The 15,249-nt window shown below is 44.9% G+C and overlaps 1 protein-coding gene across 1 annotated transcript in view; it reads left to right on the top strand.

Annotated features, from left to right (window-relative positions):
* The window catches only part of LOC148474080 (ficolin-1-B-like), a 29,370-nt gene extending 17,979 nt beyond the window's left edge, over nucleotides 1–11,391 (top strand). Inside the window, exons 6-7 of the mRNA XM_088459177.1 lie at nucleotides 1,380–1,514; nucleotides 10,967–11,391. Coding sequence (XP_088315303.1) covers nucleotides 1,380–1,514; nucleotides 10,967–11,217 — 386 coding nt within the window. The 3' untranslated portion in view covers nucleotides 11,218–11,391. The remainder of the gene's footprint in view (nucleotides 1–1,379; nucleotides 1,515–10,966) is intronic.
* Nucleotides 11,392–15,249: the final 3,858 nt, after the last annotated feature.

Below are 15,249 nucleotides of genomic sequence, written 5' to 3'. Positions count from 1 at the left end.
CACAAGGGTCTTGTCACAAGTCCAATGGTCACGATGGTCTTGACCATCAAAAACCATCAACCTGGCCGCTCGCTATAGCTGTGAGTGGTCACCCACAACTATGCGAGCGGCCAGGAGGCCGCTCCAAAAAAAACAAAAAGCGCCCTGATTCAGAGCGAGTGCTCGTTCAGAGCGTCCGGCTCTGAATCAGGCCCTCAGTACATAGGAGATGTACCGAGCATACACTGGAAATACCACTGGGAAGAGTCTCTGGAAGATTGCATGTGAAGCCTGGACGAAGCAAACAGCAAACATCTGGGAATAACAAAGTTGATCAGTCAATTACCTGTTCACCTGGAGTCCTGTTTATACCCCCAGGTAGCTGTCCATTGGTTGAGCAAGTCAGCTGAGAACTGACACAGCTACCACTGGATAAGGATCTATCAGGTGATTCAGCCAAGATGGCTGCGCCCATGACCATCACCGCAGGAACTCCAATATTGAGGATTGCGTGACAGTCACCTGGGCCCCGGGGAGAATACTCAGCAAGTCACCTACCGCTGCACCTGACGTCTCACTGCTCTCGCTAATGAGAGGAAGCCGGCGCTGCGGTAAGTAACAGCCGATCCCAGGCAGAATCCTGACAGATACATGCATACATCAGTGAGATGCATGCATGTATCTTACTGTTAAAAGCTTGGAAAGAGGTAAATGTTAAAAAAAAATGACATGAGGTCCCCCCCTAAATAGAGAACCAGCCCTGGACTTTTCATAGCCAGTCCTGGTTGTGTAAGTAGTGTACAGGGAAAAAATTGCGTAGGGTTCCACTGTACTCATCACAACCAGCACTGGAATCTTATCCTGTCCTGGTTCTGGAATTACAAGGGGAAAAATGCATAGGATCCCCCTGTAATCTCCAGAACCAGCATCTGACCTTTTCTAGTGTGGGGCTGATGCCACAGCCAGAGGAGCCCTTTCACCGGGCCCCCCAGCTGCAGCATCAGCCCTGAACGCTAGTCAGCACAGGCCAGGGATCCCTTGGTAGTTGGGGACACCCCAATAAAGAGGTCCCCCGCTCCATGACACTCCTAGCCTAGGCTGGTAGCCCGGGGCTATCCCAGCCACCCCTGGGTATCCGTGCTTGAGCACAGGTGACTTAATTAGTACCTGGTTTAACAATCTGAACTGAAGCATGGATATCCTTTAAACCTGGACTGTATTGGCGGAGTTTGGGAATCTCTGAAATAGGGCAATGCTGTCGCTTTGGAGATACATGCTGTGATACCAGGCAATTCCCTGGTACTGGCCGTGATGTCATCATGTGTGTGGCTTAGCATAAATTGCTTCCCGATCTCATTTCTCATTGCTGATCCCTAAATCTTCTCTGTTGTCATTATCAGGAACGTTCCAGTTACGCATCGATCTCACCGATTTTGAAGGCAACCGCACCTACGCCTTATACAGCAATTTCCGCATTGCAGGGGAGAGAGAGAACTACACAATGACTGGCATCGACTATGTGAAAGGAAATGCAGGTATTACTGTGCAATCCTCCCAATAAGGCAAGAACTATATGGAGGAAAGTTTGCAAATTCCTGATGTACCCAAATTCCCCCTAACCGTTTTACCAAAAACAATGAGTTTTACCTGTAAGCCCAGCACATTAGCAAGCAAATTGGGCACTGATGCCCATCATACATGTATCTTCTTTGTAAACACTCCACAGTGCAACATTTTTGTTTGATGTAGACCAGTATGGCCTTGGTCCTTACATTATGTGCAGGGGCGTCTTAAGAGAGGAGGGGGCCCGTGTGTACTCCCTGTACAGGGCCCCCTCCTCTCTCCCCGGTGGCTGGCATCCGACTGACGCGGCTGGCCAGCCACCGGAGCCACAAGAGTGTGCCCGGAGTCTACTGCGCATGCGCAGAACGCCGGAAAATGGCCGTGGCGGCCACTTTTCTGGCGTTCTGTGCATGCGCAGTAGACTTCAGGCGCACTCTAGTACCCGGAGTCTACTGTGCATGCGCAGAACACAGGAAAAATGGCCACGGTGGCCATTTTCCAGTGTTCTGAGCAGCGCAGACACCCGACGCAGAACCACAGACAGGTAAGTCTAAAATAATATGGGTGCAGTGTGTGCAGTGCGGGGGCCCCCTGGCCCCGGGGGGCCCGTGTGCCCCGCACACACTGCACCCATTATAGATAAGCCACTGATTATGTGGTCCCCTGTGACACAGGGCCTGATTCAGGTTGGATCGCATTGCTGCGTTAGCACGCAGCTGTCCGCAGTCAAAGTATGCAAATACCACGATCGCTAGCAAGACATTAGCAAGCCCACTATGTTTTGCCGTGCGATCACAGTATAAAATTAGGCACCCACCAGCCTGACACAAGACGCCCACTTTCCCTTAGTAACATACGTCATCTCCAGGAAGTGTATGAAACAATCGGTAACATCGTCTGACATCGGACCCATACGCAGCACTTGTAGTTGACCATACCCTACCGCAAGCACTCCGAGTGCTGCTGTGTGTAATTCAGCCATGTGACGTGTATGCGTCTTAATTATGCACACCCTGATTTGGCGCTCAAACGCACAGACATGCCTGCTTCCGCCCACTGCACCCCCGTTACCACCGACCACCTCCTGTCACCACCTACAAACGGCACGTCCTGTCATTCATGCTTGTCTGTGTACTGGCTGTGATCGCTTCCCGATCGCAGTGACTGGTTTGCGCGCGTGCACTGCATCTTATATGCATGCGCAGATCAGAACATCGGCCGGCTGCGTGCGAACGCACATTGTGACCCATCCTGAATCAGGCCCTCTGTACCTATGTGCTTGTGGTGAATGCTTTTAAATACTTTTAAAGGACGACTTCAGCAGAGGAAGGAGGCTCCATCAGGCTACCTTGGGAAGGACAGTTATGGTGGATATCAGATGACTGTTGTAAGATAACTACAGACACTGGTTCATGGCTCATGTTTTATGTCTCAGCCTTCTGCCGTCTCTCCTCTTTAGAATCAATGGCTGCATCGTCATTGGGGGCTGGAGATGCTTCTGCCTTCAGTAGCTGCACACACTCTCCCCACTACCTGAGATATTATATGTTCCCCATACCTCTTACAGTGCAAGCTCATTTAAGCAAGGCCATCTTTACCTTGTGTTTCATGTCATTATATGCAGGGGCTGGCTGTCAACTTTTTGCCTGGGGGGCAAATGCATGCAGGCGGCCCTGGCAGAGGGGTAGCGTGTAGCCAGGGTGCCGGAAGAACGTGCATGCTACGGCGCCCCCCCCCCCTCAAGTGTTCCAGGGTCCATATGGGATTAATGTAAAGTTAAAATAAAGATTAGGAACACCCCATCGTGGTGCCCATATGCAGTGCCCCCCTTGTAGTACCCCCAGTAGAGGTCTCCCTCTTGTAGTGCCCCCAGTAGTAGTCCCTCCCTCTTGTAGTGCCCCCAGTGCAGTAGTGGTTCCCCCTTTGTAGTGCCACCAGTAGTCCCCCCCCTTGTAGTGACCCCAGTAGTAGTAGTCCCCCCCTTGTATTGCCCCCATTAGTAGTAGTCCCCCCCTCTCAGTGCCTCCAGTAGTGGTTCCCCCCTTGTGGTGCCTCCAGTAGTGGTCTCCCACCTTGTAGTGCCAGCCTCCCCCCCAGTAGACACACGTAGTAAATAAAAAAAAAACACCTGAATCCCCGCTCCCGCGGTCGCCATCCGCTCCTCCGTCTGTCATTCCCGGGCCGGGCCGCTCTGCATTATGGGAGAGACGTCATATGACGTCATGACGCCTCTCCCATTGCCCACTGCGGGAGCCGGAAGATGGAGCGGCTCCTGCAGTGGGCGCAGCAGCAGCTAATGAGAGTCTGACAGACTCTCATTGGCTGCTGGTCAAAACAAACACACAGCTGGTGGAGCCGGCGGCTGTGTGTTTGTCACTTGTGCGGAGCCGGCGGGCTGTGTCACAGTGACACAGACTGCCCGCGGCCTGCATGATGCTGCGGCTCGGGGGGCACATGGCACCCTGCCCCCCGACCCAGCCCGCCACTGATTATATGTAATTGGTTTGTGTCCCCATCCCCTCAATGTACAGTGCTGCATAATATAACAGCATTTTACAAATATAAGATAGTAATAGTAATGGAAGCTATGGAGATTGTACTGGGTAAGTTACTAAAAAGCCAGGGTGCCCACATGTCACCGGATGGACAGACTAGATCAAGGCAGATGTACAAGGGGAAATGTTGCACAGGTACTAAGCTTTGTGCTGGGGCTGCAAACCTGAAGAAACTAAAGAGGAGTAAATAAAATAATGTGTTAAGATGGGAACAGACTCTGTGATATCATTGTGTGCGTTGACTAAAAGTACATTATTTACAATACCATGGTAAATGTTATATTGGGATTACAATAAATCATCCCAGTTACACATACTTCCAAATTCATCTATCTTATATGCATTCAAAATCTATCTGTCTGTCTGCCTGTCTATCTATCTACCTGATATATATCTACCTATGGGGTCTATTTACTAAGCCTTGGATGGAGATAAAGTGAACGGATATAACGTACCAGCCAATCAGCTCCTAGCTGTCACAGGTTGTGTTTGAAAAATGACAGTTAGGAGCTGATTGTCCACTCTATCTCCATCCAAGGCTTAGTAAATAGACCCCTATGTATCTATCTATCTCATATCTATCTATCTATCTATCTATCTATCTATCTATCTGTCAATCTATCTATCCAGGGGCGTCTTAAAAGAGGAGGGGGCCTGTGTGTCTCCAGTAGTAGTGTCCCCAGTAGTAATGCCCCCACTAGTAGTATCTCCAGTAGTAATGCCCCCACTAGTAGTGTCCCCAGTAGTAATGCCCCAAGTAGTAGTGTCCCCAGTAGTAGAGTCCCTAGTAGTAGTGTACGCAGTAGTAATGCCCCCACTAGTAGTATCCCCAGTAGTAATGCCCCCACTAGTAATGCCCCCACTAGTAATGTCCCCAGTAGTAATGTCCCCAGTAGTAGTGTCCCCACTAGTAGTGTCCCCAGTAGTAATGCCCCCAGTAGTAATGCCCCCACTAGTAGTGTCCCCTGTAGTAATGTCCCCAGTAATAGTGTCCCCAGTAGTAGTGTCCCTAGTAGTAGTGTCTCCAGTAGTAGTGTCCCCAGTAGTAATGCCCCCACTAGTAGTATCTCCAGTAGTAATGTCCCCAGTAGTAATGTCCCCAGTAGTAGTGTCCCCACTAGTAGTGTCCCCAGTAGTAATGCCCCCAGTAGTAATGCCCCCACTAGTAGTGTCCCCTGTAGTAATGTCCCCAGTAGTAGTGTCCCCAGTAGTAGTGTCCCTAGTAGTAGTGTCTCCAGTAGTAGTGTCCCTAGTAGTAGTGTCTCCAGTAGTAGTGTCCCCAGTAGTAATGCCCCCACTAGTAGTATCTCCAGTAGTAATGCCCTCACTAGTAGTGTCCCCAGTAGTAATGCCCCCAGTAGTAGTGTCCCCAGTAGTAGTGTCCCCAGTAGTAATGTCCCCAGTAGTAGTGTCCCCAGTAGTAGTGTCCCTAGTAGTAGTGTCCCCAGTAGTATTGCCCACACTAGTAGTATCTCCAGTAGTAATGCCCCCACTAGTAATGTCCCCAGTAGTAATGTCCCCAGTAGTAATGCCCCCACTAGTAATGTCCCCAGTAGTAATGCCCCCACTAGTAATGTCCCCAGTAGTAGTGTCCCCAGTAGTAGTGTCCCCACTAGTAGTGTCCCCAGTAGTAATGCCCCCACTAGTAATGTACCCAGTAGTAATGCCCCCACTAGTAGTGTCCCCAGTAGTAATGTCCCCCAGTAGTAATGTCCCCTAGTAGTAATGCCCCCAGTAGTAATGCCCCCAGTAGTAGTGTCCCCAGTAGTAGTGCCCACACTAGTAGTACCCCAGTAGTAATGCCCCCAGTATTAGTACCCCTTACACAAAAAACCCTCCACCTACGGTTCTCGGAAGTAGTGATGTCTGGGGGAGTAAGAATCACAACTCACAGAGTTATGTGCATACACAGACAGCGGCACACAGCGCTCCACAGTCACACACAGATGGCTGCCCAGGAATGACCAGGCTGTGGGAGTCTGAGTGGGACCTGAGGGTGGCAGCAGGCACACAGTCACCCCTTTGTGCTGTGTATGTGTGTGAGTGCGTGGTGGTGGTGGGGATTGTATTCATATTATTTATGTTATATTATGGGTCGTCTCTGCATTGTATGGCAGTCACTGCAATGCTTCCTGTATTATATGGCAGTCACTGCTCTCTGGATTATATAGTGGTCATTGCATTGTCTCTGTATTATATGGTAGTCACTGTGACGCTCTCTGCATAATATTGGCATTGCATCGCTTTCTGCCACACCCCCTCAATTGGCTAGCCACACCTTCAGCTTTACACCGCCTCCCTTCAGTGTGCCCTACCACTGCATTCTCCCTATGGGCCCTTCATACCCCAGACCGACACTATCTATCTATCTACAGTACCTGATATCTATCATAGGGTGAGAAGATGTCACCATCTAGTGCAATATGATAATAAACAGATGCAAAGTCATTATGGATCACCTGAAAAGTCTTAGGGGTAAATTTACTACGAATCGAGTTTGGTCGAGTTTTGTTTTTTTTTAAACTCACTTTGCTTCATAAAAACTCGGGTGAGTTTACTCTTTAACGCGCAAATTTACTAAGAAGTGAGTTTAGCTGAAATAGAGTTTTCCGATGGTGAAGCAGATGGAGATTTCTCCCCCTATTCGCGAGTTTAGATGAGATTACTCACCTGAGATTGCAATGTTTTCTCTCTGGCAAACTTACCCAAACAAGCAGCCTGCACATACTGTATCAGTGAGATATGTGTAAGCTGCTTGTGTTTTGTACCTGTAAAAAACGGGTTAATTGTTTTTAAAAAAATGATATGAGGTCCCCCCCAAAAAGCCTAACCAGTCCCAGACTTGTCAGCCTGTCCTGGTACCTAAAGTTACGGGGAACAAAACGAGTAGGGTTCCACCATAATTTAGGGACCAGCACCAGGCTGCAGGGCCAGTCCTAGTTTTAATTATAGGGGGAAAAAATGCGTAGGGGTCCCCCTATAATTAAAACCAGCATTGGACCCAAAATGACCAGGGAGTAATGCCACAGCCCGGAGACCCTATTACCGGGTCTCCAGGATCAAAGCATTCTCACCCCAAGTCACTCAGCCCAAGCCGGGGATCTTAGGGGAGGTGGGGACCCCCCCAAAAAAGGGGTCCGCCCTCTCCTGAAACCCTAGACCTGGTCTGGAGCCCGGGCTCTTCCCTGCACCCCTGGGCTGTGGGTATGGGAGTAATTAAGTGAAGAATAGAAAGAAAACTATTGTATTTTACAGTGGAACTACAGGTGCCAGCATGCCTGCCCTTTGGCACTTGTGGAACTACAAGTGCCAGCAGGTGGCCGGCACCCGTACCCCCACTGTCAATAGTTAAAAATTGTTAAATAAAGACACCACACACACTGTGCCTAGTATAACTTTATTCCATACACCTACCCATTCACACATACTTATTTGTATGTGTGGTCTATTTGAAACATCAATTTATCAGTGAGTTTGCTACAAACTCACCCCAGATTGTAAACTCGATTCTTAGTAAATTTTCGAATTGCAACTTTTTCATGTAAAGTACTTCCTAGTTTGTCAGATGGTGAGTTTAGTCGAGTTTGCAAACTCACATGAGTTTTAACAGTGAGTTTTAACAGTGAGAAGAGAAAACTCACTTCCAAACTCACACCTGTTTGGTCTTAGTAAATTTGCTAATTTGAAAAACAGGCTAAACTCGCATGAGTTTGCAAACTCGCCCAAACTCACCCAAACTCGATTATTAGTAAATGTACCCCTTAGAATGTGGTTCTTTCTCCTTTTCTCGAAATATGAGAATGTATATCATAGAAAGGTGAGAAATAATTTCATAGTGTAACTTGTTTATACAGTTTTATCTGATATACTTTACACAAAACAGAAGGGTAATGTCCATATATTTAAAACATATATAAATAGCTTAGCTGAAGAACCAGTTCCAGTTCTTAAAACTCCAGTTAGAACAGGGTGTAGGTCCCAGAGCAGGGGTGGCCAACCAGTCAGAGACAAGGAGCCTAAAAATAGCTGTAGGTATGTCAAAGAGCCGAGCTCATGCGCACGCCAAAGGCGCACATGCAAAAAGGGGCATGGTCAGCTAGACCACGCCCCATAGAATGCTGTTTGTAGGAGTATGTAAAAGCATATGCACACAATCACCGAGGAATTAACTATTCAAGGGAAAGAAAAAGCCAGAACAATATAAAAAAACAGATCCACATAAAATACACTAAAACAAGCCAGATCCACATAAAATACACTGAAAAAGTTACATCCACAAAAAATACATTGAAAAAAACCCAAAAAACAGATTCATATAATACAATTCAACCCCCCTGGTGTCACTCCAGCCCTCCATGTGTCACTTCAGTGCCCCTCATCTATCACTTCAGCAGCCTCTCATGTGTCACTTCAGCCCCCATTTGTCACTCCATCAGCCCCTCTTGTGTCACTTCAGCAGCCCCTCCATGTGTCACTCCAGCAACCCCCAATGTGTCTCTCCAGCAACCCCCCCAGGTGTCACTTAAGCAGCCCCTCATTTGCCACTTCAGCACCCCCCTCTCCCCGATCCACTCCAGTCCAGCCACATGTCACAAATAAAATTAAAAAACAAATGTAAACCCCCCTATAGCTCTTACCTTGTTGCGGATTGTCTGTGTCACGTAGGTAAGCTCCAGCATCTGCGACCACGTCCTCCTCATGCCTGCAGGTTCAGTCACAAGTTGAGCTCCGGCTCCTGTTTGAAATCACCACATCGCTCATACATGCCTCCAGAGTGGAGCAGACTTCTGCAACAAAGGACAATCCTCCTCTGAACAGCTGCATGCTAATCAGAGGAGGCAGTCAGTGTCAGTCAGGGGAGCCGGCTAGGGAGCCGCATCAGAACAACGGAAGAGCCGCATGAGGCTCAAGAGCCACAGGTTGGCCACCACTGTCCCAGAGAGTGTCCCAACACGTTTCATCTCCTGAAGACTTCCTCAGGAGTATTGGACAGACATATGGTGATATTGGGCCAATATCCACATTACCATTGTAAAAGCAAATAGTCATCAATAAAAGATACCAGGGGTATTTTCAAGACTGTTGATAAGTCTTGAGGGCAATTCAACTTCTGTAAATAACCCCTCCATTCCGCCTTTGTGGTAGGCATTGGGCAGAGCTGCTGATGGTGTTTGTTTTTATGTTTAGTACATATCTGACTAGGATACGTTCGTCATCCCGGCGCCAGAATCCTGATGCCTGTTAGAATCCCAGCGCCGGCATCCCGACCGCCGGAATACCGAAGGTAAGTAGCAGGGATGGGGGGAGGGTTAGAGGTTAGGCACTAGGGGGAGAGTTAGGGTTAGGCACTAAGGGGGGAGGGTTAGGCTTAGGGTGCGGGGAGGGGGTGGTTAGGGTTAGGCGCCAGGGAGAGAAAGTTGGGGTTAGGCACCAAGGAGGGAGAGTAAGGGTTAGGGATAGGGAGAGGGGACGTGTTAGCATAACGACCAACAAGTGTCGGCATGCTAACCCTGTCGTGATGCCGGCGTTGGGATTCTGACCGCCGGGATCTCCAGCCAACCCATCTGATTTATTATTGTTTTTCCTTTGTTCTTTTTTATGTTTGCATTGGATTGTATGTTTGTGCTACTATATATTGTAAAGTATTTTTAAACATTGATGTATACATGATATATATTCTTATTAAATTGATGACATTATTTCTATGCGCTCCTTGTTATTCGATAAATATCATCTATTTGTAACTTTATATGTAAGTTGTTTTTTGCCGGATGCCGGTGATTCTCTTCAGCTCCTGTTATATCTATTTGTTTGGAATCTAGTCTAATCTATCTTTATTATTACTTTCATATCAATGGCATCATTGATGTTGTACATCCCACCACTCATCAGGTACATAACGAGGTTAATAGCGCTGGTATGTACCTAGAATTAAGATCTCCCAATTAGAGCTATCCTTTGTGATAGAGAAACTTCTGGGTTTATGATCCCGAAGTCTCACTGCTCATGCGCAGAATTATGTGGCAACGTAGCTTTGGCCGCATTTCTACCTTTATTACATCTCGTCCTAAGTGTCTTGGGTATTATGATGTAATGGGCTCACCCAATAAGGATGTTACATTGTCTAGAGTGATGTCAGATGTTTTTGTCACAGTCATTTAGTTATTCAAATGTTGCTACGTAACTACAGTATACTGATTGTTCATTACAGCTGTTCCTCATAAAAGGCTGTATATATAATATATCTGGTCGTGTCACATCTAATGCATTGGAGTCTAATACATTTCTAAATGTATCTCTGTCCTGACTGCTGCTGGGTATTTGATATTTGGGAATTGTGTAGGGAAGATCTTGTATCAACTTATCATAGCTCCTGTTATTTCTATGTTACTGAGACCAAGCACAATGTCGTTGTTCCTATACTTACAGTTATGTGCAACTCGGTTCTGTGCATTATTTTTAATGTATCATGAAAAATAAAATTACACTGATTAATTACATCTATTTATGCCGCTACTGTATGATGAGAGGGGCACACACAGACGCAGATCTCTGTGTATCAGTGAGACTTATGCTGTGATGGCCTGGCCTGGGACTAGTAGTACCTTAAACTTCTACCGTACTCAACAAAGGTTTCCAGTGCCAAGATTAAAGGACCCCTTACTGAGTTGTAACATTACTGTATGCTGGAGACTGCAGCAGCCAAAAAATAAAATTATATAAATATATATATATATATATATATAATTAGCAAGACAAAACTTATTTATTGTTCTTTATCTGGATGTCCAGGCAGTTGATAAGGGTGTACTTGTACTCTGTTTGATCAGTAATATTTGGAATGTCATTATGTCTCCTGTCTGTTCCAGGTGACTCACTTTCCCAGCACAAAAATTCCCAATTTTCCACCAAAGACAGAGACAATGATGAATCCACAAGTAGCTGTGCCGAATATTACAAAGGAGGGTGGTGGTATAAATCCTGTTATCATTCTAACCTGAATGGCCTCTACCTGAGGGGCAATCACAGCAGCTATCGTGAGGCAATTACCTGGAGCTCTGGCCGAGGGCTTGATTACTCCTACAAAGTTTCAGAAATGAAAATTCGACCACAATCCTGAGAAAATTTTAGAAAACTAAACTGTAGATAAGGGGTGAAACTTGTCCTGTGACTCAGATATAAGAACCCCACGCCATGATACACGGTATAAAATGTTTATGATTGTATTTGGCATTACTAAAATACATTTATACTTATTAATTGTCAGTATATTTTTGTCCTCATTGTAATATTTAACCAGTGATTTAATTAAAGTTCTAAAAACTGAAGCAATGTAACTTTGTCTATTATGCACTTTCGTGGCCCCTTATCATGTAAAGTGTAACACAATGTATTAGTAATATGTGACCTCTGCATAAACAATTTTCATGACAGGTTATTCATGGTGGCTCCCTGCAGTATAAGAAAGGATAATTCCATTTGTACATTAAGCTGTAAATGCCGACACTACTAAACCATATTCATGTGATGATACAGTTATGCAGTTTACAACTAAAGAGTCTGCACTCTAAAGAGCCAATGGAAACACAGAAAAACTTATGGTAATATGTATATACCAACATTTTTGTCTAAATAAATACAAATTAAATATTGCACACTTAGGGGTAAATTTACTAAGAATCATGTTGGTCCCGATTTGCATTTTTGGGTGAAAATATACGAGTAACTTTTTTCAAATTGGGAATTTACTATCATTAAACTCGGATGATTTGTCATCTTTTGGGGTTGAAATCGGGTGGTTTAATGCTGCAAATTCGGCCTTTTTTTGCATTAGAAATGAATTCACCATCGGCTCAAATCAGGAGTACTTTTCATTCATTTCTGCCTAAATCGGGAATTTACCATTATTCGTTTTGCTTAATTCGGCTATTTTTCTGTCAAACTGGAGAGTAAATAGAAATTTCCAATGCACTACCTACAGAGCTGCGAGTTACCATCAAACATACACAAATCATTGTGATTTGTGTATGTTTATTAATGGAAAGTGTATTGTTAGGGTTATTTATTTTTTTCAATGATGTAGGGTCCCCCCCAAAAGCATAACCAGCCAGGACTTGCCAGCCAGTCCTGGTTCCTTAAATTACGGGGAACAAAATTAGTAGGGCTCTACCGTAATTTAAGAACCAACACCAGGCTGCAAGGCCAGTCCTGGCTTTAAATATAGAGGGAAAAAAAATGTGAGGGTTCCACCTATATTTAAAACCAGCTCCGGATCCAGACCGACCAATGCCACAGCCGGAAATCCTTTCACCGGGGCTCCGTGGCCAAAGCATTATCAGCCCAAGCCAGTCAGGCCAAGCCGGGGATCTCAGGGGAGGTAGGGACCCAAGAAGGGGTCCCCCCAAATCCCCAGGCTTGGTCTGAAGCCCGGGGCTCTGCCCCGCACCCCTATCCATAATATACTGCTATCCATTTAAGCTCTTCTTTATTAATCTTTTTGCTAAATTCACCTCCCCTCCAATTTTTTTGGACTGATTGAATCCCCAGAAAAATTAAGCCTATTGGATCCTGATTATGATGAAGCTTGAAATGGTTGGATAAATTATGTGTATCTACACCTTTTCTGATGTTCCTTATGTGTTCTGAAATGCGCACTTTGAGTTTCCTAGTGGTTCTTAAATGGATGATTAATTTAAAAACATTAGCACCATACGGTTTAAATCTTGAAAACGAAGTAAAAGCAGTAATCACAGGGAGTAAAATGTGAAACTGCACCCACAGAATTATCTACCAAACAGGATTACCATTATTTAACTAACCACTATCACTTTTTCTACTACTCATCAAAGGTTTATAATAAAATCTGGACCCCACCACTGATTGATAGACCAACCCAGATTAAAGTGCCATTTATTTATATTTTGTATTCTGTCTTTATTGAGATTTAGCCATAATAAAAAAATACAGACATTACTTATGGAACAAAATAACATTGAGACTGTTGATATAAATCGACATAAACACATCAAATGGAGTATAAATATATAACAAACTAAACAGAGTAATAAAAAAAGATAAAGAAGAAAAATGAAAAATATAGGGGAGAGGGAGGTGGGGAGAGAGAAAGAAGAGGGATCTTTCAAAAGTAAATGGGAATGGTAAACCTTATCCAGAGGTCGTAGATTAGGTATTTTGACGTGAGGATGTCATATAAGTCTTAAAATCAGTAGACTTATATACTAACCAGGGTAGCCAGATATTAGTAAAATCTGAGGGTTTGTCTGACACAGAGCTGAAAATGTCTTACATAGACATAAAATGTATGAAACCAATCCTTACGAGAAGGGGATTTGTCAGAATTCCACAAAATAGGAATGACGGAGCGCGCCACGTTAATTAAGTGTCGAAGTAAGGATTTTTTGTATTCGAATATCGAATTAGAGGAGTGATTTAATAGCCAGAAAGCAGGGTCTGTAAGCACAGGGTGGCCTATGATGAGTTGAGAGATAGAAATCACCTCAGACCAGAAAACCGATAGACGAGAGCAATCCCACCAGATATGTTTCAAAGCACCAAGGGCTGAGGAGCATCTCCAGCAGGTGTTGGGGAGGGAAGGGAACATGGCATGGAGTAGGGAGTCTGTACCATATCATTAGAATCTTGTATTGTGTTTCTCGTACAGTAACACAAATAGAGCTAGAATGGGTTTTAATGAAAATATTTAGCCAATCTTGTTCGGAAAGAGAGAGGCCTCATTCCTTTTCCCAAGTCTTAATCCAGGGAGGAAGGGAGGGTGCTTGTTCTGACAATAACATTTGGTAGAGAACAGATGTCATATGGGAGAGGTGGAGGGGGGAGACGCAAAGTGTCTCAAATGGAGTAAGTTCCCTTTTTGCTAGAACTATATTGTTATCAGAATTTAAGAAGTGGCGAAGCTGGAGGAACTTCCAAAAATCAGAGTGAGGGATGTCCCATTTTTCACAAATGTCAGAAAATTGTTTAATGCCTGAAATGGATACCAGTTGGCCCACCCTAAAGAGGCCTGTAGAGGTCCAGGCAGGAAAATGTGAAAGATTAAGACCTGGTGGAAATTTGGGAATAGCTAGAAATGAGGTGAGAGGACCAAAGTCCGAAGAAATGGAAGGAAGTTTTCTCAAAGACTTCCAAATAGAAAGCGTTGAAGAAATTGTTGGGTGAGGAGGAGAAAATTTTGGAAGGGAGGGTAACCACGGCACAATTTCAGAATGTTGTTCCATAAAGCAGCCTTCTAGAGCAACCCATTGCTTTATATCTCTGTTCTTAGTCCACTCAAAAATTCTATTCAGGTGAATGGCATGATAATAAGACTTAATATCTGCAAGTTGGAGGTCACCTGAATGTTTTGAACGTGATAATAAATCCTGTCTAATTCTGGGGCATTTTTGAGACCAAATAAACTGTTGAAGAGCTGAGAGAACAGAACCAAGACTCAGGCATCATTATTGGAATGGTCTGGAGGACATAAATCAATTTGGGGAGCTTGTTCATCTTGACCACATTGATATTCCCCAGCCAAGAAAGCTGCATTAGATGCCAGTGGTTATAGTCTAAACGAATTGACAATAAAAGAGGGGAGAAATTAGCATGGAATTTAAGTGACATATCTTTAGATATCTGGATATGTAATGTGGGTGGGGTGCCAAAAGAATGGGAAGACAGATTGTAAACCAGCTACTGTTGAGGAGGGGGAGGAGATGTTAAGGGCTCTGGACTTTGAGAAGTTAATTTTAAAATTGGATAAATCTCCAAATTTCACAAATTCAACCATTAGGTGAGGTAATGATATAGTTGGATGGGATATGGTGGCTAGCAGATCATCCGCAAATAAAGCAAGTTTATGTTCCACTCCACCTGCATATATGCCTGAAATTTTAGGATTGACCCGTATAGATCTCGCTAAAGCTTCCATACAAAGTTTAAAGATTAATGGAGATAGTGGACAACCCTGTTGAGTGCCTTCGTAATGGAAAAGACCTCTGACAGGCTGCCGTTAACTCTAACTCGTGCAGAAGGAGTCTCATATAAGGCTAAAATCCTATGAAAAGCAAGAGGACCCAGTCCCATGTGACCAGGCACAGACCTCATGAACGTCCAACTGATCCTATCAAATGCT

The sequence above is a fragment of the Taudactylus pleione genome, unplaced genomic scaffold (assembly GCF_031769625.1).
Source record: "Taudactylus pleione unplaced genomic scaffold, aTauple2 ptg000897l, whole genome shotgun sequence".
Classification (NCBI taxonomy): domain Eukaryota; kingdom Metazoa; phylum Chordata; class Amphibia; order Anura; family Myobatrachidae; genus Taudactylus; species Taudactylus pleione.
The sequence above is the reverse complement of the archived record's forward strand: the minus strand, read 5'-3'. Positions and strand labels throughout refer to the sequence as shown.